This window comes from Atractosteus spatula, chromosome 1, assembly GCF_055471065.1.
Source record: "Atractosteus spatula isolate fAtrSpa1 chromosome 1, fAtrSpa1.hap1, whole genome shotgun sequence".
NCBI classification, from domain to species: Eukaryota; Metazoa; Chordata; class Actinopteri; order Semionotiformes; family Lepisosteidae; genus Atractosteus; species Atractosteus spatula.
In genome coordinates, this window is record NC_142706.1 from 34,176,470 (window position 1) to 34,202,841 (window position 26,372).

The 26,372-nt window shown below is 34.5% G+C and overlaps 1 protein-coding gene across 1 annotated transcript; it reads left to right on the forward strand.

Annotated features, from left to right (window-relative positions):
* The first annotated feature begins 1,022 nt into the window (after positions 1–1,022).
* Positions 1,023–21,586, forward strand: cckar (cholecystokinin A receptor). Its single transcript, XM_088920535.1, has 5 exons — positions 1,023–1,149; positions 1,866–2,117; positions 17,531–17,792; positions 19,474–19,601; positions 21,072–21,586. Exons 1-5 carry the CDS (start codon positions 1,023–1,025, stop codon positions 21,584–21,586), a joined length of 1,284 nt encoding a protein of 427 aa, XP_088776661.1.
* The last annotated feature ends 4,786 nt before the right edge of the window (positions 21,587–26,372 follow it).

Sequence of the window (26,372 nt, forward strand, 5' to 3'; positions counted from 1 at the left end):
CGAAAAACATACTGATTGGGTAATTGGCTTGAGGGAAAATTGACCCTCGGTGTGAGTGTGTGCATGTTTATTTTAGTGTCTAGTGTCCTGTCCAGGGAATTTCCAGCCTTGCACCTTTTGCTCACTGGGACAGGCTTTGGCTCTCCTGTGACCCTGAATTAGAAAAACTGGTTCATAAAATGGATGGTTGGAAAAATTCTAAAAAAAGTTTAGTCTTACTAAAAAGGATGCAGCCTAGCGGCCATTTGTATTGGGAGTATATTTCTAAAAGGAAGTTGAAAGTACTGTATGATAACATTTATAACCATTCTGAAAGAAAGAAATCCATTATGCCTCTGAAAAAGTCGTAAATGTCTGTATTAAATATTGTAAATTTATCTTTTTTACTTTTTTATTAGTATTTGAAAGCAATTTAAAACCCCTAAATGTCAAGACGTAACAGCAGAACTTAAAAAAGCAATATTAACATCGACAATAAAAATATTTTTTCAAGAATTTTAATAAACATCTATGCTACATAAATGTTTTTAAATTGTAAAAATATTTTTTCAAAAAAATATTATTATTGAATTTATGAATGAACAACAAATTAAACAAAATGTCCAAAATGACCCGAAAAGGTTTGTTTAAATCATCCTAGAGTCCTGTACTCTCGAGAAAGGCGGGGTTACATGCCGAGCTCGTCTTTGACTCCTGTCAGAGGCTGTAACGGTGAGACATTAAAATCTTGTTAACTTTGGGAGCGCAGCAGTTGCGGGCGCAGGTAGTTTTATGTTACTGAAAACATTAAGTCTAACACTGATCGTCAAAATAATGTAATTTTCTTTTCATAAATATTGTGTTATTACTCGGTGTCTGGAATCATTTATATGGGAAATAGAGTATTTATTAAAATATAAAAAAGGCTAATTTTAGATGTGTAGCTGTAACCCATTTTTTTCTTACCTGCAAGTTACTTAAATGGATAAGATTTAGAAATTCAGTTTTTCACGCTGTTTGTTCGCGTTTGTCAAGAGCGCACAATGGAAACATTCACGCTGCACGATATGCTTTTAAATTACACTGATATGTACTCACTACTGTGTGGACTTGGATTCAAGAATGAAACGGAGTGTAATAAAGGATCCGAAGAGCCATCTCAGCCTAAAGGTAAGGTAACATAAATCGTACAGACAGGTAGTACCATGTTACGGTAACATTTGATTTTCTACTCATCACATATATTTTAATTAAATTGTAAGAAATGCATTTGCACTAATATTGTTTTACAGTAGGAATCAAGAAAAATATGCAGGAATGCTTCTGTGGTTTAAACTTCATTGTACGCTTATGGGCAAGCGTTTCCACTGCGTCTGTCTGACGGAGTTCTGATAGAAGTCGAACGTAATTTAACCTTTGGGTTATCAATAAAGCAAGATTTCTAAATTGTTTAAAACCACGTCGTATGTACAATTACTGCTTTGTACTTGTGCGCTGTAACGCATTTCTAACTAATATGCTTAAAATGCTTAAACATGCTTAACTATAATTCAAAGTAATGTTATAAATGGCACAATAATATAGTGTGTTTGTAATAGTAAAAGATTATGAAAAGACTTAATAGACTTGACACTTTTTTATGTTACTAATAATTGTTCATCTGAGTTTTGTATTTTACGTATTTATAGAGTTTATATTGTATTCAAAATAAATGATGGTCTTAGTCACACATTATGTACAAAACTGTACAGTATGTTATATCAAAAGCAGTACGATGTATTTGCATATATCTTTATTGGTACTAAAAATTGTTAGAGCTTTTCCTGTCAATAAATGACTCTTGTGGGATAAAGAAAGTGTTAACATTTATTTAATTTTGTTTGCAGATATAAATCAGACTGTACGGATATTCTTGTACAGTCTAATATTCTTGCTCAGCGTCCTAGGAAATGCCCTGATCATTGCAGTGCTAGTGAGGAATAAACGAATGAGGACTGTGACAAATATATTTCTGCTGTCCCTGGCTGTCAGCGACCTGATGCTCTGTCTGTTCTGCATGCCGTTCACCCTAATCCCAAATCTGATGAAAGACTTTATATTTGGCAGTGGTGTCTGTAAAGTGGCTGCATATTTTATGGGTAAGTACTCTATGTAACAAACATGTCAGTTATTGATAAAGGAGTGTGTGTGTTTGTGTTTGTCATGTACAGAAAATGCCTGTCTGTGTAATCTTGACTCTTATCATTAGTTTCATTTACTGTAAAACGAACACATAGTACTTAGTGTTAAATTTCAAAAAGTAATTATTTTCCATTTAAGCGATGGTTTCCAAACTGCATCAAATATACATATCTTAACAGGTGAAGTAGTAGTGGCAGAAGAAGAAGGTTGGCCCCTAAAAAGGATACTGGTATGATGCCTTAATACACAGTTATAGAAATTCAATTGCTTGTAAGACATGACTGAAGTTTTGCCACAGTGCATAACACTGCGTAAGCTAAGCTAATGTGGAAGTATTCCATGAAGTATATAAGACGTTTTAGACATGTTGAGTCAAATAAAAAATATTTTGGAAATATTCTGGTTGTTCAAAAGGTAGGAGAGCTTGGTAATACAGTATATAATGGTAATATGTTGCTGCTTAGAGTTGGAAGGCTTAGTGCTTCACTGTTTAAGCATTGTAACCACTGCTGTGGTGAAATCATGTAATGGTTCTTATAAATATAAATTATGCACCTTATTGGCCATCTGCACCCTACTAAGGGGTTGCTTTCAAAGTCAATAAGTTCTCAAAAACGATTTTTTTCATGGCAGACTGAAGCTTTCTCTTGTTAATACTCATTGTTATAACTAGAATTAGTTCATCAATCCATAAAGCATGTGATTAGAATGCCCTGTTTGTGTCGTTCAGTCATTCCATTTTCTAACCACATCATCCAATTCAGGGATTAAACCTGGGGTCCCAGTACTGTGAAGTAACAATGATAACCACTACACCACAGTGCTACCTTAAGTGTTCATATGTTTTAAAATGTATTGTATGTTTGAACATAATGCATTGATTGATTTATTGTGATAGAATTAGTTGGGTTTTCTTGCATTGGACACTAAACACTCCATAATGTCAAAGTGAAAACAAAATTCTACAAATTCTCCTAAATTATAAATCTAAAACAGAAAATAACTGATTGCATAAGTATTCACCCCTTTTTCAATTACCTAAGTTGCTAAAAATTGCTAACATCCTAATTAAATACACTATGATTCCATATTGTAACACAATTAAATGTGACACGGTCCAAGGGGAGTGAATGCTTTTGATAGCCACTGTAAAAATAATTTTATACACAATTTTACTTATATATCTGCTGACTCTCTTATTACCAATTACCTCTGGACCAATTAATTATTTATTGTAAATAGAATGAATTATATATATGAAGAATTGCCCACCCTTAGCATGACCTTTTCCCTCGCTAGAGAATTAATTATGCTTCACTTAAATGCCATAACAAAAAAATTCAAATAAATGCCAGGGAATACATCAGAGCTGAATGCAGAACTGTATATGAAATTAGAAACTATTCCAATCTACTGTATATGTAAATAAAAATGCTACCCAGATTGTACCACTTAAAAAATAGCCATTATTTATTTTAGTTTTATTAGTTTTAAGATACAGCCATAAATGAAAAGAAGTAAAATAAACAGAAAAAACAGAAAGCAATTATAATATAAAATAATACTTCCTACTATGCTTTCATGGGTTTTAGTAATCAAGAAATAAAAGTTTCTTCTGGTAATAAATTTAACCGTAAATTTTAAGCAGCCATTTACGAGGTTTTGATGATAGGGTACAATGAGGCAGGTCTAAGCTTCTAAATAAAGGTATCTGATGAGCACACATGCACACAAGCACAAATACTCACACAGTCTATTAAGCCACCATTACAATTCAAGCTGTTGCAAATAATACAATAATTATTTCATTTAAGATATATTAATAGCTGAGATGTAATGAAAACTTGAAGATACACACACCTCTACTCTGTGGGTTTGCGCATCACGATTGACAAACGTGTGGTAGTGAATGGCAGATTTGGCTATTATGGTTCTTTTTAAAATATTTTTAACTATAAATTTGTGTTATGCTGTATGATCTAAACATGTCTGCTATGTTATAAGTAAATCTGGCAGAATAATTTTATGCTAAATAATTTTATGCTAAACCAGCAGATAAAATCAACATTTATTTTACATCTCAGGCAATGAATGAGTGAAATAATCATCCATGGACTTTAAATAATTTACTTTTTATTCCACCAAGAAACATCTCTTTCAAGAGCACATTTCAAATATATGGACTATGATACAAATAAATAATTATTAATATTTTGATGGAACAACATCAATATCAATATCATTCATGATAATAATAACGGTAAGAATAATAATCCTAATCATCCTCACATGTTCAAACATTTAGCTATTGTTTTTATTCAAGGCAATTATTTAATTGCTCAAGGTAAATTTAGAAAATCTTTGCAAATACATATTACCTTTCCTGTTACTTTTAAAGCATTACTTACAGTATAAAATTAAAAAAAAAACATTACTGAAGATTATTGAGTGACTGTTGGATTCAGAGCTTCCCTTCTGTGATTCAGTTTAACTCCATTTGCAGGAAGGAAATGTGAGACAATTTGTGAAGTATGCAAGGTAGAAATCACTGCAGTGGGTCTTCTTTATAAATATGCTCCTGCTGCAACAGAAGGAGCTTGTCAAGATGTATTGTACAGCATTTATCCGTGGTGATGGGGGACCACTACTCTGAAAGAAACAACAGGCTGAAAGGGAGTTAGTTTTGCTTCATGAATGTTAACAGGTGCTCTGAAATTAGAGATAGAAATTTGTGAACTTTATGGTGAATATTGCAATCTAGGCCAAAATTAATAATTTAAAGTCTTGATACAATAAGTAAAATGCATTAGGGATGATAATGGGAATCATCTAGACAATTAAAGGTAATTGACTGATACAAAAAAAATGTTTTGCTCATAAATTTAACAAAGACAAAATTAACAACATGCCTCAGGCTGTGGAAGGACACAGTTCTATACTAAATAGCATTAGCATAGAGGGGGGAGGAATGTTTGAGGTACTAGAGGCACTTAAGATGAACAAATCTCCAGGGCTTGATAGTATTCTACCTACTTTACTTAAAGAAAGTATCCATGGACTGGAAAATTGCTAATAATACCTTTAATGAACAGGATGATAAAACTGAACCAAGTAATCATAGTCTGAAATCAAGGTATTTGATATTTATACTTATGTCTATTGCATGGAAGGTATGGAGACGGTAATTAGAGCTAAACTCTAGTTATTTGAACAAATTATTCAGTAATGGAAATATATACACAGAGCATACAATATATTACACTTTGAAGGATTTTGATAAAGATACTCATAAAAAACTGTATTGTTTCAAAGTGCAGGTGGTAGACATTCAGAGATGTGTTTTGTTAGTGCTGAATAGGATGAATGCTCTGATTAGGATAGTGTAATTCATGCTGTGCCACAGGGATCTCTAATAGAACAATTTTATATCAATAATCCAGTATAGCTGGCAAACTAGTCAGGTTTGTATATGTTTATAAAATGAGAAGATTAGCAAGGACTCTAGAAGCAGAAAAGAAATATTAGAATTCAAGAATAAGTAAAAATCTGGCAAATTATGTTTAATGTAGACATTATTACATGAAGACATAAACTTCAGATAAAAAATGGAAAGACCTGACCTTAAAGAGGCTACTTACTAAAAAGACAGATATTTATTTTGACAAATCTTTTTAGACATTGTGAGAAACACTGAAAATGCAAATGTTAAAACTAAACAATATACTAGTAAGATAATTATAAGTAATTAATAGTAATAGTAAGATAATAGTAAGTAATTTTGTGTCCAATTTTATCCACTAAGATACAAATAGTATACTGTATTACTGCTTAGGAAACAGTTCATAAAAGAATGATTAAACACACTCCCAGGTGTGAATGTGTAATGTAGTTTTAATTTGGGTTTTACAGTGTTGCATTACTAAGCTTGTTCTTTTCTTAGTTTGTCTTTTAGGTATATTACACATGTATTATTGTACAGAGTTTTTTTGGAAAATATGTACAAATTCAAAGACATTTATTGCCATGACTGATGAACTACAGTGTTACAAAAGCAATAAAAAGTACCAAAACATTTACAAACATTTAGGATAATGACATAACATTAGTATTTGAGAGGCCCACTCTCTGTTCTTTGGGCTTTAATAGGAGATCACACACTGCAATATCAGCTTTATTGAGTTTACTTTCCCTTTTTCCAGGATAACTGATAGCTGCTCAGATTCTCACAGATGTGGGAATTCTGGATTTTTATTTGTCTTTTTAGGGAAGTAAGTACAGTATTTTGAATCCCAGAGTATTTCTTAAAATGTAGTAGAAAGTGCACCACTGTCTCTGCTTGTCCCTACTGGCTATTGGAGCACAGTCTGTCCATTCTGGGTAGCCAGTTCTGACTACATAACCTGGTTTCTGTGGCCAGGTTATAGCCATTGAGCCTGTATTTCTTTAGAACCTGCTTTTTCTTGTTTTCTCTTATCCTGTTCAGCTGGTCTGCCAATGTGTAGTGTCAGTAATTATTAAAGAGCTCCCAAAAATCAGACTTTTGCCATAGCTGTGAGCAGATGGTTTGGAGCTGTGGCTTTAGAGAAAATCTGGCAAATCTAGTTATTAGATTATTACAAGAAAGCCTTCAAGAAAGCCTTATGCAGGATGTATTCCTGTTTAAATACAGTATGTCTCAGACAGTATATTCAGATCTCTCGCCTAAGTTTTCCTGCAACAAAACTTTGCGCTTGCTGTTAAAGCTTTGCTTAAAGAAAATAATGAGGGACTAGGAATCTACAAGTGTATTTTCATCGGGCTGGATCTGGTTAAAAGCTACTTAGAGGTAAAAGGGAATCTTGCTCAACCTCTCCCAGAAACCACCAGTACCATTTTACTCCTCTTGGCCTGTATCTGACTTCACAGTAAATGGACTTGGTCCCTTTGTTATAGTACAGGATACAGCTAGGCTGGGCCACTGTCTAAGGCAGGGGTTCTCAAATGGTGGGGTATGTAAGGGTACAGGGCATGTGAGGGGAGAGAGTTTTTTACATGCCGCTAATTCAGAATATGTACTTGATTTTCCCACTATAAGGCAACATTTATTACAGCAATTTATAAGTAGAAATGTAATATTTGTCTTTTAATCGAGCTTCCCCTAATATTGGTGTTTTAGTCACCATATTTACTACTAACCAAGAAATTATTTGAAAAAGTTTTAGCTTTCAAAATCCCATAGATAATGTCTGATCCCATCACAGTAATTTAATAATAAAAAAGTTTAATTAAATAAAGCTTTCACGAGGACTGCATTTACTTTGGTGATCATTTTTATTAATTTGAGCAAACAAATTAAGATTACAAGGCTCTTTGCCTTTTAATCTTAATCCGTGCTGTTAACTACACAGAAGCACAGTTTATGCAGGAATTAAATCTCACGATAACAAACAATAGTATCCACTCTAGTGGCAATCTTATGAACAAGCCAAGGTACATTTTCTTTCTATAAATGTCACATCATAATTTATGATGAGTCAGGGGAGAAACACTACCATTAAAAAATCATTATGACTCACTTCACTTCACTTTTGATGATCAAAAATAAGCACCGCAACAGACTTCAATTTGTTGAAAGTGATTGCGTTGTCATCTTTCTTCCACAGAGCCAAGAATTTCAAAACTTGTCAAATATGCAGCATCAGAGTTCACATTGATAGAAAGTGTTTCAGGCAAACTCTTAAAATAGTTCAAAGATTAATTTCACTGTTTTTTAAATAAAAAATATAGTTTTTTGATGTAGGATTAAGTTCATAAATAGCAATTGAAATTAAATCATTTAAAAAATGTTTAAATAAAATTATTAGCCCATACACTAAAGGTGGGCTGTGGTCTTGTGTTAACTAAAAGGGGGCCATCATGTTTCAAAAGTTTAGAACCACTGAACTAAGGAGTGAAGAAATGTTAAAAGGTCTCCTACTGCATTCAGACTAATCTTGTACAACGTTCAGTAATCACTGGCAATGCAGTGCCTTTCATTTAAAGCATAACCACGTACCATTAGAAAATGTAATGTACCTGAACATGAGATGTAGCAAGTGGCTGCTGCAGAAACTGTTTGAGCTTTTATACAGTTTGGAGGCAAGATGCACTGTCCTGATTAAAAGGAATCGGGGATGACAGTAGACAACTGAAAGCCAGCCTAAGCAGCTTCAGTGCCCATAAGCCCTTCAGTGTGTACAGGCAGGTAGAGTGTATGCTTGAGGCCAAGCCAAAAACATCATATTTGTTATGGCAAGGACAATTCACTTTTAGACTGTGTGTGGCCTCTGACAACTCTGAAATGAAGAGGATACACAACATTAAGTCCTGTGCCCAGTGCACAATTACATTAGTTACATTAGTCTTAAACCTCCTTTTTTACTGGTACAGTGAACAATCTACATAGTGTTTTGAATGTACTGTACATGTAGGACTGGACTGAAGATCCAAAATGTGTCTTAAAAAGTGTTGCCTGCTACAACAACAGATGAATCATATGATCATAGGAGTGTCCACAGACCCCAAAACATTATGTTGGTGAAAGAATGGCATTGGTTAACTGCTACTAAAGATGGTTAGCCGTTCCTTAACTTGCTTTCTATGTATAGGCACCCTTGATAAAGATTTTTTATGATGATTGATATTTCTTTGTGCAGACTTACTGAGAAAAGACAATGCTTTAGTTGCTTTGGGGTCATGCCTAAAACAAAGGGTACTGATAAGAAATTATTTCATTCTGGAATGAGATTGTCAGTGACATGCCACCAGGAACGGTGTTAGGACCTCTTCAGTTCCTAATTTACATCACTGATCTAAAATGTGCAGTCATTAAACTAGTAGAATTAAGCATGAGCAGTGCAAGCAATACAAAAAGACTTAGGCACAATTCACATATAGGCAAACTTCTGCCAAATGAATCTAATGCGGATAAAGACAAGGTACTGGTAAATAAGGTATTTTGTTGGTGTTGAACTAGAAGAAGTAATACTTGGGAGAGATCTGAGAATCTGTTTACTCGAGTCTTCATGTAGATAGTGTGGTGAAGCAATTAATCCAGGAGGACAGAGGCAACTGTTTCATATTGACTATGCCTGTGCCCCCAAGAAGACTGGAGGTACCCAAAAGACCCAAGCTGGTGTAAGACTAAAGGGAGAGGATTTGCCTCAAGGAACACATTGTGGGTGTGTAGTCCTTAGCTCAAGACCTCTTGTTATCATCTCTGTTGGACCATGCATGTCATCATATACTGTAGCTCTCAGGAGTGGTAAGACTCAGTGGGTAGGGAAATGTGATTGTGTTCCACTGCAACACAACTTGTCAGGAGTTTGGCACTAAAGGGATTTAAAATCATGGAAAGGATCCTTATTTTTCATATTTATTGAAATTATTTCCCCCTTTAAGTTCTGCCAAGCAAAATGTGTCACTCTTGTCTGCACTTTGTTTCATTTTTGAATAGGCAATGATGGTAGTCTCCTTTCAGCATCAGTTTAGAATGTAACCTGACCTGAATGTGGATACGTACAGTATTTATTTTATGAATACAGTCTTAATTTCCCATTTAAATGTTTGTGTCTACTTTATTGGTTTGTGGTTGTGAGTGATTGAGTGTGAAGACTGGGTGCAGTGTTTTGGACTTTGGAATGCGCTCCAACTATGCATAGTAGTCTGTAAATATTAGTTTGCGGGTTAGTTTTTGTTTAAAAAATCCTTGTCTTAATCGCCTAATTACTTCTCAAACACCAAACTGGTCATGGAAATTTAAATTCATTTGACCTAGTTTATATTCCCTGACTCAGTGGACTCAGTGGTTTTATTGAACTTTCATAATTAGCTTGCGATTAAATCTCAGACTCTTTAAACACTCTTGTTTTTATAGTGAGAAACATTAACCAATTTAAACAGTCACACCCAGTAAAATGCCAACACTTTAACATTTTTTAAAAATAAAAAAACAAATTTGTTTATTACAGTGCTTATAGAAAATCATATTGTAACATACAACCTCCAAGTGAAAAAACAAATGCCCCCAAAATTCTGAAAAGTAATTAAAATAGAAAACCTAGAAAAATGGGTTGGACTTAAGCATTGCATAAGCAGACCTAGCAAAAGTGATTGCAGTAGAAGCTTAATATTTTGATCCTCAATTTCTACAGTATCATAGATTAAGTAAGACTCTAATTATTCTAAAATAAATGCAGTCTAGAGATTGTTTGACTCATAATATAATTATCATAATCATATTTACATGAACAAGACTGTAATTTGTAGACAGGGTATTATTTGCAGTCCGTTGTTTTTAATGTTGTAGTAAGTATACTGTAAGGTGTACTGTAGATCTTGCCATATACATAAAGTGAGTTACAAATAGTACTCACACCTCTACACCCAAAGAATGGCTCCACAGCCGAAACGTTGTGTTTTCTTTCTTCTCTTTTCAGCATGGAATAAACCTATTACTTGTTCCCTCACACCTCTACTATTTGTGCTATCTCTCGTACGTCTACCACAATACCTAGGCCAGTCCCCAGACATTACCCCTATTAACATAAAGGACACTCAGCTCTGGATTTTTCTATATGCAGACAATATTTTATTTTTAAAAATATATCAGAATCTCTCCCACCACTGTATATCTTTCTGTGCTATTTTATGTTCCAAAAACTGGAAACAGTGTATTTCAGGACTGATCAAACTTTGGTTGTAGATAAATTTGATCTATTTTATAGCTCACCCTTAAATCATCAGTTTATAAAGACTTGGAACACGTGTGAATTTGAATCAGTCTAATAAGTTTATTGGTTCAGTTAAATCAATCAAGCACTCTTCTTGAGACCTTCGGGGTATTGGGAATTTTTGTCAAATTATATTTCTTAATTGAACAATCACTAGTTTAAAAATATAGTTTTAATAGGTTCCAAGGGTTTAGGAACTTGGTTTGTATGACATGGAAAGAGACAAAAAGACAAAAGAAGACAAAAAGAAGTAGAGAGAAGAAAGTCTGACAGACAAGAGATCCTTGTGCAGATCATTCACACTGTAAAGTCCAGATTCTAGTTCAGTATTTAAACCTGAGCTTGCCCTTGTGTTTTTTAGGAAACTCTGATTTTTTGTATACAGTCCCTAGGTTAAAAACTGCCTCTCCTGGTTGGTGGATGGATTTTTTTAGAATAAGGAGATATATTTCACTTTGTAGCATTCAGATTTATATAGAGAGATCTGACTAAAGGTTGTATTCCTATTAGCTTAGAGGGCAGGTTTATCTCTCTTGTTGGCCTGTTTAGGTATTATACAAGATTTGAATAGCTGTCCAGCTGTGACACCTTGTTTGTAGAAAGAGTAACTTGTATGTTGTATGTTGAGTGTTGTTAGTGTGTAATTGTCATTGTTAATAAATATTTGTTTGACCTAGTGTGCCTGACGTATTATTGTTTTGTTTCAGAGAATAAAGAACTCAGGTCTTTCTAATAATACCAATCGCTCAGGTATATTCTTGGTAAAGGCTTTTTAATTTGGGGTTATGATTATTTAATTTACTTATTGATTCTCAGTTTTGTAACCCCTATTTGTAACATTAATTTCTACTTAATACTGTGCAAATAAACATTAACAACTCAAACTTGAAATATAGTATGTTTAGTGCTCTATGGTAAAACTGGTTTAAATGGTAAGACAAAGAAAATAATGGAACATGAAATCATACAGACAAGCTGTCATGAGGAAACAACAGATTTAATTAAATGGTAATAAAGAGCATTCAAGGGCCTGTGTGGCTAGGTCACTCCTGAAGGATTTGAATCTAAGATCAATTTTAAATTATACGGTATAAGCAAATGAGTCAGTGAGGAATTAATGGGTTATTAAGGTTTACATCCCTTCAAAAGTCTTTAATCCAGTCTTGTTATCTTAAAAAATTATGTTGTACCATCCAAAATGTCAGATATGCTGAAGAGAATACTCCTTATGTACTTCCTTACCAAGTAAATATAGCTTAAAGGATTTCAAGTCCCGTGAAATAGATACAATAGATAGTTGATCTCTCCTGTGTATATATTCTTGCTAACTGTCATCAGTACATCTCTTGCACTCAGTGTTTCACTCTTGTCAGAGACGGATGTCTCTTGCACTTGGTGTTGCTAATACTTTACTTTTATTGGGTGTCCAAAACTCCCATCCAGTCTTTCCTGTTTCACCTCTCCATTTTCCCCAATTCTCCAATCTGCTGTCCCTATGGGATCCCCACAGTCAAGGATGTCCACTTTGCCCTGAGGGTGCAAGCACATGGTGTCAGTCTGCACTTGGTCAGGGCTCCTCTAAACACTTTATTAGTTGTGCACCAGTTGCATCCAAGGCTGCTACATTGACTGTTTTCTTACCCCTTTACCCACCTCTCCATTTGCATCCTATTGGTGCAGTGTTGACTCTCAACTCTTTCCCCTCCTCAAGCTTTCTACTACAAATGTAGGTGATCTTCTTTCTTCTTCTGGGGGATTCAGGTTGTACCTCATCTTCATCTATTCAGTTCCAGCAAAATTCACTGATGACTCATACCGATTCATATGGTTCATCCCAGGCTACTCTTTCCGAGTCAACACAGTTTCTTCCACTGCCCACCGCAGAATTGCAATCTCAAATGAAAGGTGTGGTAGCTATACTGTCTTCCCACCTTTCCAATGGAGAGGTGGATAAAGGGGGGAGAAAACGGTCACTGTAGCAGCCTTGGATGCGTACATGATTCTCATTCACTGCATGTTATAGTGCATATTCTCTGCTCAGTTATTTTGAAATTTTACAAACGAACTGGCTTGCTCCAATAGCTTTGAGTTGGATGAAATGTGCATCAGTGCTCTCATAAGTGACTCTTCTGGGGTTTGTGACAGCTTGATTTTTGGGCACTGCAGTTACTTCCTCAGCCAGGTGAGTCACTATGAAACAAGTATTATTATCAATTGATCATCTTATTATAATGTTATAATGAGTGTTTTGTGTTGATCAGTGTTAAAAAAATCACAGTTAAATACATTATAATTCCATATTGTAACAGAATAAAATGTGAAAAAATCCAAGGGATTGAATACTTTACAGCTACTGCAAGTGACAGACCTGACCTTCAGCCAGGGTTGTTATTTTCTCAAGTTAATGCCAAACACCAAAGTATTAAGCATTCTATTAATTTATATTCATCAGATGATTTTGTCATAATCAGAACTTGACCCAACTCCTGAATAGGTATATGGCAGCTTCCTCTTCTGCAGAGACCAATTGAAAGTGTGCTTTAATTTGTAATAATGCTGCACTGACCTCAAGAGTTAAGTAGTCGCAGAACAGGAGAGTCAATCGACTTGCTGGGCTCTGAGAAGTCAACAAGCAGACTGGCAAAGGTGAAACTAAAACTACCAAACTGAGAGGCAGGGCGGAACTCTGTCCGTGACAAAGAGCAAATCCGGGAGGCATAGGCTGTGTCCCAAAAGTCGCTCTAAGCCCTTAAAGCTTTCCTCCAGGACCACATTTTTGTGACATAGAACAGGTGTGGACTTAAGGTGTGCAAACATTCAAGGTTGCACTGTTATAAAAAGGGTTTTGGGACTTCCTCACATGACATCATAGTTGGTTACGGCTCAAGGTCAAATTGTTGATGAATGTTATCTCATCTGTCCCTGCACAAAGGCAGTGACAGTACGAAGAACATAACGTGCTCATTTATGCTGAGCAGGCTTACTGACTAAACTAAACTAAACTAAACTGACAATACCGCTCTCGGTTTATTCAGCTTTACACTATTAAATACATTTCATCTTGTCTGTCCCTGTACAAAAATAATGATAGTATAAGGAACATACGTACAAAAATAATGATAGTATAAGGAACATACAGGTTCATTCATATTGAGCAGGATTGGTGCATAATGGGCTAAGTAAATTAAATAAGGTAAACTTGGAAGTTCCTGTCTCTGTTTCTTCCGAGCTTGTACTAAACCACCATAGATAAACAAATATTCATCAGTTGAAATGGGGAAGTCAGTTAACAAAATAACAGCTTTATGTCAACAGCTCATACCTAGAATCCATATGAATCTAAAGTTGCCTAATGAAAGTGTTTGTTTTTACATAAATTATTATGAGATTTGTACAGAAAACTGTTCAAAAATAAATTTTACTTCCACTTGAATTTTTCTTCTCCATGGCAACATCACTCTGCTTTGATAGGTTAGAACATTAAATGTCACAATTCCGCAAAGAATCTGGCCTAATTCCCTTTACTAAAGTCTGGTCTAAAGCAGAGAGAGTGGTGAATAAAGGGTTCATTGGGAGTGGTTGTGAGCACTCCTGTAAAAAAGAAATCAGAAGTGGGAAGCCCTAAGCCTTTGCAGATCATCGCAGGAATGTGCATATGAAGACCACGATAAAGCAAGTGTGGATATTGGGAGATGGCCATAGTCAAAATAGCAAGCAGGGTCTAAAGCCAAGTAGATATGTGGAGTAAACTAGTCAAAGGGGAATCTGGGAGTAAGGTTGTCAGTATAAATGAGGGTCTATGCACAACGAAGCAAAGCTGGGAAGCAAACTAGAGGCTAAGAGAACCATGAAGTGCAGCTAAAAATAAACAACAGGCTCAAGGGAAGAAATCCAATGGCTGAACACAGGACTAGGGAATAAGGAACACTAAAATACAATGTACACATTAATTAGGAGCAGGTGGAACAGATAAACATCCATATCATGTTCTTACAGCACTGGTAGCTGTTTCAGACATGGCTAGCTTCTGTACCAACATTGGAGGGCAAGCCTGCATTCTCATGGGTGCTACATTCTAATTAAGGTGTGATGAATTGCGGGGAATGGGATACTTTAAAATTAATATTCTACATAGAATTGCTTTTCTTTCAGTTCATGCTCCAATGATGTTAGACGTATTTTTCTCTATTTCTGAAGCTTATTCTTGACCAATCGATAGATGCTGTCATGAATGTCATATGTTTTCTACGTTGAAGTCAAAGGAGATGAAAGCCTAATCTCTGACACCATTCTAGCAAGATGAGAAATCCTATGTGTAAAGTGAATGTGCTTTGGTAGACATGTTTAACCTATTAAAGAAATTACATTTTTTCAGCGAGACATAAATCACACTTTTGAAATATGCTTTGCCTCCAAAGGTCTTTTCTCTGTTGCTGTGGCACTACCCATATCACTATCCAATCAGTTAACCAATTTATGCAGATTTCTATGGATCATTAAAATGCCTGCCTCTGGCATTTTAGTACCACGTAATTACAAAACTACTGTATAAGTTGGATGCAGTCTCAAGCATTAAATTGGAGGATTCTTCATTCTAGCCATGGCTTAGTCGATGACCCCTCACAATCAAAGATAATTCAGGTGTATTTTCTCCAAAACTGCATAAATCTTATTACTGAAATGGAAACCAAGCTGACTGTTTTAGAACATCCTCAACTCCTCAACTTGTTCTTATGCAATTAAACACATACCTTGTTAGAAAATAATTAAATAATTTAATTTGCAATGACTGCTTTCCAGATATTCTTGCAGTTAGAAAAACACTGGAAGTATTACTGTCAGGTCCTGTGCAGATAAACTCCACTTTTTGCCCTTTTTTATTGTAAAATATACAGTTCAGAAATCTGTTATGTTCAGGAAAATCTATGGCATGGAAAGCTGGTGTCAATGGCATTAGGTATATATTATAGTACACTACAAATTCTGTTTGATTTCACTTAGTATAGCAGGAAACGTGGAATTGGATACCACTGTGGTGGGGAAAATAATTTTAAGTTATGCTAAAAAACTGAAACATAATTTGATGGTATACATTGTTTTCTTTTGCTTGTCTGCTTTCTCCAATTAACACTGGGTTTTGGATGATCTTTGAGTTTCATAATAATATGAGTTTTGCTCTGACTAAGAAAAAGTTGTGCTTTATTTATGTAACTGAGTTAATCTCTCATTTCTGTTATAAAAGATAACCCCATCTCATTATTTATGTATATACTCATCTATTCTTATTTATTTTGTTATACTACCTTTTAGTCTGAAATAGCACAAACAGTAAGTAAAAATATCTGTAATATCTTCTGTCTATAAGCAAACGTAAAATCAGATGCAGAGTGTAATGAGGTAATTATGGTATTAACTTCTCTTATGTCTTCATGTTTCCATCATGCCTTAAAAATGAATTTGTGATGATGCTTTGACAGTCTGTTATAAACGTACAGAGGAGGTTCCATTTAGGAACTGGAAAATGAAAAGATAATTAATTCATCAGCTGGTTAATTAAATAGTGGTGAAACCTCTGGTTTGAGGAGGATGCTGTAGACCTGTGTTGCTAATTCATATCTGAAGCATAAACCGAGATTTACACATCCTGTGAGAGGTGTTGGAAGTTTAATCTATTTTGTAATATTTGTTATTGGATTTTTAAAAACTGTCATGAGTATTTTTAATAAATCCCAAAAATATTCTTCATGCGTAATGAAAGTTGAAGGCCAAAAAAAAACATCCACCTTTTAGTCTGAAAAATCTCCACGTTTTATCTCTGTTTAATAATAGCCTGATAAAATTCCTATTGTTTCGACAGTCATGCAAAACAATTTGCAAACCTTTTGTTAGTAATGAGAACATTTCTGTAATTTGAAAATGTGGTTGTTTAGTAACCACAGTAATGGATTTAAATTATAAACTTTTTTTGTATTGTGTGTTTTTATGAAATTGTGTTTTTCAAACAGACAATGTATTAACTACTTGAAAAAGTTATATACAAAATATTAACAATTATTTTGTGATAGTTGAGTTTTGTAAAACTACAAGGTGTAGCACGTGTTGGAATAAAATCAATTTGCATTATTCATGTCTGTTTAAATGTGATATTACAATATTTGAAAAAAAATGAAACAATGCTAATGTGACTTATTGTAAGAAAAACAATAAAAAAGTTTACTAGAAAAATTTGTAAAGTATATATACAGGGCACTTTCTTTAGCAAAACTAGTATGATCATTTCAGTAATTATTTATTTTCTATTTTTTACTATGGCTATTTCTTCTACTGTGTACTCTTGAATGCTAGAAAACATTGCAATATAACTAGCAACATTTTAAGATGCATTGTAAGCATTCTGGCATGTTTACAGTTTGTTTCTGTTATTATTCTGTAGCATGTTTATATTTATTAGACAGTTGCTACTTTGAATAATTTAACAGTACTGGAACTGATTAGTGTTGTAGAACAGCAGTAAATTACTAAGTTGCTTTAATAAATTAAAAATAATAATAATTAAAATGTATCCATTGATCTTCTTTAGTGATTATATGAATTGATTTTCCTTCCTTTTTGTTCTCCAGGTATCTCTGTAAGTGTATCCACTTTTAACCTAGTTGCAATATCCTTGGAGCGCTACAGTGCAATCTGTAAACCTCTGCAGTCCAGAGTCTGGCAAACAAAGTCACATGCCTTCAAAGTCATCACAGCTACATGGATTGTGTCCTTTATTCTAATGCTACCATACCCAATCTCCAGTACCTTGGTGCCCTTCTCAAGAGCCAACAATAGCACTGGTAACATGTGCCGCCTTATCTGGCCCAGTGATATCATCCAACAGTCATGGTAAGATAAATATATGTTTTTACACACCTATTTCACTATTTATTCTCTTTTGTAAGGCCACAAAACAGGCAGCTACAGTATTTACACATGAGTGAAGATAGGTTCCACCAAAACTTTAACAGATAGGATAAAGGGCTGGTTAAGTTGATTAACTTTTTCAGTCTAATCTCTCGGCACACAATTCTTAGTTTCAGTTCAAGAGTTTTCAATAAACTATAAAATCTCTGAGTAAAATTTAGTTTAGTTAAATCAATTTTTTTTCTAATTCTGTGTTTCCAAAGCAAGCTTATAAAGTCACGAAGGACAACTCACATGCTGTATAAGTTAATCATACAAATATTGTGTATCTCGCACATGATTGTGCGGAACTAGAAGTAGAAAAACCAAAATTGTGCTGAATTAGAAGTATAAAAACCCACATTACATTTGCCTGTTTTACAGTTTTTATGTTTTTTTCTCTTCTGTATGTTAATATCCCTAAAACATTTTTTGAGAAAAAGTCTTTAATTATAAAGTATGTCAGAGTAACACAGGGACAGACATGTTCATTTAAGCCTGTACAAACAATTTATTTTTACACAATCCTGAAGAAGTTAAAAAGTAATTTCTGCTGAATAGCGAAATGTGGAGGATTACTGTTAATTTAATGTAAATACAAACAACACTGCCTTGAAGACTATTTCAGGAAATTGGTGATGTATGTTTTAATAAACACATCTTCATACTGTTTCTTGCTGCAGCTCTGTCTCCATGTGTTGAACAAGCATTGTTTAAAGTGGGACTGTATATTAAAGTAGTCCAAAAGATGTTTCTAAAATTGGACAAGAGCAGGGAAATTTATTGCTCAGAGATGTATTAAATAAACTTGGGGTAACAAATCCTACATTATAATTTTACATGACAAAGATCAGACTTATTTCAATCAGACACAAGCCATGTGAAGTTCAAAAGCCCTGCTTCTTTCTTGGCTTAGACTGCTAGTGTTAAATGGAAGCTGAATCATGTTTCATTAGGACCTCAAAACATAATAAAACATTCAGATGTATTCTGGCAGCTGAAGAAAGATCTTGAAAGCAAAAGTATACCTTTATTGATTAAAACCAAAGAGCCAGAATCTCCTGAGTGCCTAATGGGGTAAAACTCTCCAAAGAGACTGCAGGAAGTTGCCTACAACATGAGGATTGCTGGCTTCAATCCAAACTGTGGCAATTTCACGGCAGCAAGGATTCCCTATAAGTGTACCAGGGGATTGAATCAGAGTTTTTTCATCTCACAGTGAGCCATGGTGCCACAGAAGCATGATATCTCTGCCATCCAGAAGAGAACAACTGAGTAGTTGTTCTCTTTTATTTTATACTGTAGTTGTAGCAGGCAGGCCTAACCCGATAGCTTCTTTCTGTCATATTTTTTGGTGCCTCAAGAACCATGTGGCTTGAACAACAACTGTCTGTTTCATACTAGGATTAAAACAGAAAAATGAAAATCTGAACTTAAAAATTAAACAAGAAGATCAGTTAAAGTGCTAAGTGATATTTCTTTTTATAGTAAAGTGTTACTTTACTTTTGAAGAAGGTTGCATCCTGACATCTTAAGTCTTTTTACTATTTGACATTTCTAAACATGTCACCATTGCTTAAAACAAAATGATAAATGTTCTATATCTTTTTCCTAAACCAAACAGGTACGTTTTCCTGTTACTGCTTCTTTTTCTTGTGCCTGGAGTTGTTATGATGACAGCGTATGGACTAATTTCCCTTGAACTCTATAGGGGAATCAAGTTTGAGATGAGCCACAGAAAATCTAATCGAGGTAAGACAGCACTGTTCTCATTTTGAGGAAAGACAAAACCCATTAATTTTAGCATGATACAACATTTTAATTGATTTGTTTTAACCATACAAGATGCTTTATAATTATGATAAACATAATGATTAGGGTCAGTGTCTACAATACAGAGCATTTAATACTCCATTCTAGAGCCAAATTTGAGATCTTATGAGGAATAAATGTGATTCTGTGTAATGTAGCTTAGTATTGATTGCTTAATGTCTGACTTTGTTTTGTTCACTCACGAAAGTTCTCTATGCATTTTATTCTTTGTTGATACATTTATATTTGATTTGTATTTGATGTGCTATGTAGATATTGCATCTTAAATGGCTTCTTTAAACACTTCATTTGTACAAGGCAAATATATGAGATTGATATAAAAAATACATTAGAAAATATTGGAAAAAAGGAAGATTTAAAGAAATGCTGTAGTATAAACAAATCCAAAACTACCCCAGAAATATTTGTGTATAAAAAATGTGATAATCTTTTTATGCATATATTTTTATTTGAACCAGTTATCCATAATTCAATGTGAACTCTGCTCCTGTAAAATTATGTCAGTATTTGTTCTATAAAAGTGAGGAATGTATATTATTACAATATTCAGAAACATGTGTCTTGAAGTGAATTACATGAATTGAGCACAAATGGATGGATATGCAAACTTAGGCTATAGGCTAGTTAGAAAACATTATTAATTTACTTTGAGAGGTTTAACAAGTGCATCTATTGCATTCAAGATGTGATGAATAGTTTATATATCCTTTTCTGGGGCTGTACTGCAACCAGAATCCTGGAAATAGCACTGCATATAAACTACAGTTTCTGAAAAAGAACAGAGAAAAAAAGTGTGAAAAATGTGTTGAAAACAAATTAGTTTGTGCAGAGCCTGGGAAGAAAAGATGTTACAAAGTGAGAAAAAAGTATTATGTTATTGCTTGTAGTTGACCAAAAATATCAAATCTCTTCTATTTTTATAAAATAGTAATTATTAATAAATTAATAGGAAGAAAAAGTAAATTATCTCTGTTCTACACTCTCGATACTAATACAATAAATAATATAATCTGTAGGTGAAGATGGAGCTACAGTATTTGTAAACTAATAGTAGTAACCATAGTTTTCGAAAATAAAGCTGCAGTTGTTTTTGTTTTCTATGTTATAATATTTCCTGTGATATCACTTGGCTTATAACTATAACTATACATCTGTTTTATACTGTAGTAAAAATACTAATTTCAGCAAAAAAAAATACAATAAGTTAGTGTATTGTTTGTTTTCCATGATGTGGTATCATCCCTGAAAGTAAAACAAAAAATCTTCAACAAACAAGTAAACAAATAATATATTGGTTTTTTTTAAAAAAAACACAAACTAAACATAGGTAACAAAAAGGACTAGATTTTACAAGGAAGTTGTTTATATATACCACCATATTGCTTCCAGACAGAAAAACAAGTACAAGCAGCATTAAACACAATGACGGAGACGGCTGCTACATTCAGAAATCCAAGAAGAAAAAGATGGAGATGCAGCCACTGCCTAGCACCAATAACAAGACTAAGATCAGCAGGGTGAGAAGCAACAGCTCTACAGCCAATCTAGTGGCTAAGAAAAGGGTAATACGCATGCTGATTGTCATTGTGATTCTGTTCTTCCTGTGCTGGACTCCTGTATTCACTGTCAATGCCTGGCGGGCATTCGACAGTTTCTCTGCCGACAGACTGCTATCTGGGGCCCCCATATCATTTATTCACCTGCTGTCCTACACATCTGCCTGCGTCAACCCCATCATTTATTGTTTCATGAACAAGCGTTTTCGTCTTGGTTTCCTGGCCACCTTTGCCTGTTGCGAAAAAAGCCAAGTTCTCACACAGGATGTGGAAGAGGATGGAGCTTCCACGGGTGGCAGTCTTTCAAGGTTTACATACACCAGCATCAGCATGTCAGCCCAGGCATAGACTTGGAGAAGAATCCCCTTAAGTTGTCAAATCATTGTAACATATGGTACAAGCTTCTTCGCTTTGGAAAAGTTTTACTGTGCTTTTCTTTTTTACATATATACATGTATATATACAGCCTTGCGCTTTACTTTTCGTTGAAAAGTATTTTTCTAGCTCTCGCTAGCAAACAAGCTCTGTTGCTCAAGTCTTGTCACCAGGACAACAAAGATAGGACATTTTGCACACAGAAAATCCAATGGCAAATGCTTACCATTAAGACTGGAATAATGCAGGTTATTATATGATGGTTTAAAGATCCATTTCCATTGCAAAGCTTTAGATACAATAGTATAGCACGCACTAAAGAAAGGTTGCCAAAGCCTGTCTCTGTTTGAGGACTGATGAGTGATTTGATTTGAAACAGTGTTCCTTTTTATCCAGGGTAACAGAAAGAAGATATTTCTGCACTAAAATAAACTTGCTCTGATATGTTCTGAAACCTTTAGCAGGTACATTACACAGTGCCTTGCAAAAGTATTCAAAAACAAAATAGCAATTTAAATTTGTTATTTACACAACCTACTCCATACATTCAGAACAAAAAAACGAAAACAAGAAGAAGTAAATAGATAATATGAAAGAAAAATTTAAATGATTCCATAAATATTCAAACATTTTGTGGTGGCACACCTAACTTTATTTAGGTGGATTAAATTACATTAACAGGTCATTTAGAAGAGGGGCCTTTGTGTGCAACAATAGCGATTCTCATGATTTTAGAATAAAAACATCTGTCTCTGTGAGTTTACTTTGTCAGTGAATTTCAAGACTCAATTATGAAGACTAAAGCTTGCACATCAAAAAGAAAGGGAAGTTGCATTGTACCACCCAGAGACTGTCCCTCCAAACCTACAGTAGCAGCCAGGTAAGGAGAAAACTGGAGAGGGCTCCACTATAATGCAAAAACAACATTGAAAGAGCTTAAAAGTTAAATGAGATGGAAGGAAATGTGCATCTGTCAAAAATATCCTGGTCACTACACTAAGCTGACCAGTATAGCTGAGTGAAACACCATCCATCCTTTGAAGCAAAGAGGGAGCAGCACCATGCATTGGGGATGCTTCTCCTCAGCTTGGACAGCATTGCAAGCTTGTTAGGACTGTTAGGACAACTAAAAGGAAAACTTTTTTGTTGTCTGTTACAGATTTAAAACTGTGGAGAAAATTCAATTTTCAGTAGGACAATTGCGGTGGTCAGGTTACAGCCTTAAATAATAAAAATGGATGTTTTATTTCAGATACAGCACTTATTGTTATAGGGGACCAGAAACTCTCAATTCTGAAGTCCGGGGGGTCGAGAAAACACAGGATTCTACAATTGTGTGATTCATTGTGTGGTTAGGGTTTAAAAAGTAAAGAGAAAATTGAATGATAGAAGAAGCGGAGGAGCGACCCCCAGCTTCTCCCCCCGAACCTTCACCTCTTGGTTTCCATGTAAATATGGTGTCAATTATTTTCAACAGTAAAAGTGCTTACAGGGAATTCTGCAAAGAAGCTTTAAAGCAAGGTTATGCAATTTTACCAACATGCATTTCAGTATGATGGGGATTAGATAACATTTTAGCCATTATAACGTAGACTCCAATATAACAGAATATTAGAATAAACATATTCTAATGAACAGAGCTATAGATTAACAAGATTAAGGCAAACAGCTCAAATATGAAGGGACGACCGATTTACATTAAACTCAAGTACTTTGCAGAGCAGGAAGTGGATGTTAACCTTAACAACAGGATTAACACAATAAAGCTCAAACCAGACAACAATACGTTATCTTCTTCTTGGATTCCACCACTACTCAACTGAAATTTATTAAGCTAAAGAGACTTGTTTTCAGGAAAAAACTGAAAAGAAATGTGTTCACATTTGTATAAACGATACAGGAATATCCCCCTGCTCTGTGGATGATCCCCTTCTTAAGGTCCTCTACCAAACCTAATACAATCAGCACTGTGGCAGCAATGTGATCGAATTGATTGCTCATCAATTACAATACAGTCAGGGTCAATATGTAGGGTGTGGAACAGACCCTAGAGGGACAGAAAGAAAATAAAGTAGAATAGAATGAAAAGACAGCACACCACAACATAAGAAAGTTAATGTCCTTGGATGGCCCAGAGAAAGACTAGACTTGAATTCAACTGATTCTATTTCTGTGGAAAAATATTGAAAACTCCTGTATAAAAGCGATCCCTAAGCCTTGAGAGAGCTTGAGGAAATCTGTCAAGAAGAATGGACAAAACGTTCACCAAGCCAGCATGCAAAGCAGGTAGAGAGTGAGCCAAAAAGACAGGTAGCTGTAATTGCTGCCAAAGGTGCTTCCACCAAATATTGAGTCCACAGGTCTGAGTACATACAGTACACAACATTTTTCATTTTTTCTCGTTGGTTTCTGCTGACATTTGCAATTTATCTGTAACTTATTAAACCTCTAGAAGGCTTCAGTATGAGCATTCAGGTTTTAATAAAATAGTAATTTTAAAAATGTGTATATATATATAAAAAACATTGTAATTTCACAATATGGGACATCATAGGGAAGGGTATGAATACCTCTGAAAGGCACTGTACAGGCTCAGCAAATTTTACCAAGTGAGTATATAAATTTAAAGAAATGTCAGCATCATTCATAACATCCAGAAACAGGAATATAATGCATTAAAATGTTCAATGTGTAAGACAGATAACATCTTAGACAAAATAAAGTTCTAGAATTTTTTAACAACAATCCCTATTTCCCCAAATATTCAATGTCTCATTACATTTTTGCAAGTGGGCAACCTGCATATAACACATCAATCTTCAGTTTCAAAACAATATGTAATCTACTTTTTGTAGATGTTTATCTTTTAAACATCACTTGCAGATCCCTGCTGTTCATTAGTTTTCCACATCTGTGTTGCAATCTCCCTTCATTTGGCAGTATGTGAGGAAAAGGAAGCTTCTTATGCCATGGTTCTAGAGTGTTTTTGCTAAGATGAACTTTTTGAACTAAGATGAAGACTTTAGCCTGCACATGCAGCATTTTGCCTTTGCTAAGATGAAAATGCCTTTGCTGTGGCGATTCATGCCCATGTGCAGTATTCCTACCAATGATCAAATCCTGTGAACAGCTGGACAAAGTTACTGATTTGAATACATCATTTTAGGGACAGATTTTATAGTATGTTTTCAAATTTAAGGGCAATTTTAAAAATCCATCCTTTCTCAAAGTGACCTAATAAACATGGAGTCATAGTGTCACCCTAGGTATTGCAATATTTTTCATTTCATGGATGTTTTTAGGTGCAATCTTGTAGGATCATTATTGTCAGATAATGTACAAAATTAATCACAACCATTCTTAATATAGAATAATATTTGCCCAGGATAATATTTTTATCAACATCTTTATCAAGACAGATTTGATTTACAGTAGATCCGCTACAATGTGTCTGTAGCTGACTTCAAAATATTGCTGGGCACATTGTAATGGATCTTTTCATTTCTGTTTTTGTGATGTTAAGTGGTTGCCCAGATATTATTTTTGAAGTAAAAAATTGTGTGATTAAGATGAGACAACATGGTATTGTAAAAGCAAGGAACACAAACTTTTCTATTTCACAAAACATAATTAAACATCAGCGCAGGATATTATTGGTGAATAGTGTGCCTCAAATGTGAACTAAAAATGAGGGAAGAAATGATTATGTATTCCAGTAAATTTATGTTGACACTGATTCAGAAACTCCTTGGAAAATGAGTATTGTGACATTATACCAATCAAAATGGTAACTTTACCATGATAGAAAGGATTAAGAAAAAATATTTAACCACTCTTCACAACTCTTATTTCCAAAATACTTCAATTGTGTTGTGTTAAAAGTTAACTGAATTTCAGGCAGTGAAACTACAAGTTATCTATCTTAAACCTGTTATTACGAAAGACGTTTATTGACATTTTTCTATTCAATAGTATTGTTGTCTTTTCACTGTGCACAGATGCTCAGTTGCTGGGTTGAACAGAGAGGATCCTTGTTGCAGACCAGGGGCTAGTGACTCCGTTAGTAAAGAAAGTGGCACAAAGCCCTGCTCTTTCATTTCTAAGACTGTAGTGCAAAAAGAAGTTGATAGCTTAATGCACATTTTGGATTATATTTCTATGTTTCATTAATTTTATCTGTACTGGACAATGTTTTATAACACCTGGATACTCTTAATTAGCTTATTTTTAATCACTGTACAGGCAAGAAGCCTCAATCCTGTGATATATCCCTACAAATTCCTGTCGTCTGGGAAAATTGGCCCTGATGTGAGTGTGTATGTGTATCCTCCCTTGGGCCCTGGAATAGACTCTAGCTCCCCTGTGACCAGGAATTGGATGAAGCGATTAGAAGATGTGCGGATGGATGTTTGTAGCACTATTTGCTACTTGCTATAGGTTGTGTTTTTCCAGGTTTGATATTTTTAGAACACCATGGAAGAAAAAATCCCCAAGTCATACTAAGTGCTCTCTAAGCTTTTGAATGCTATTCCTTCAATTACAGTATTTAAAAAAGAACTAAAGATTTATTCGATTTCTAAAAGCAAAGAATAAACTGATTATATACAGTATATCCTCTAAACATTATAGCCATTTAAAAGTATATATTAATAGTGAAAAAGCTTTCTTGGCCGTGAATGTAAGTTTACTTTAAACAAGATGTGGTTTAAATTTGGAGAGCTCATGTCTTAGTGCTGTTATACGGCTATGCTTCTTAGGT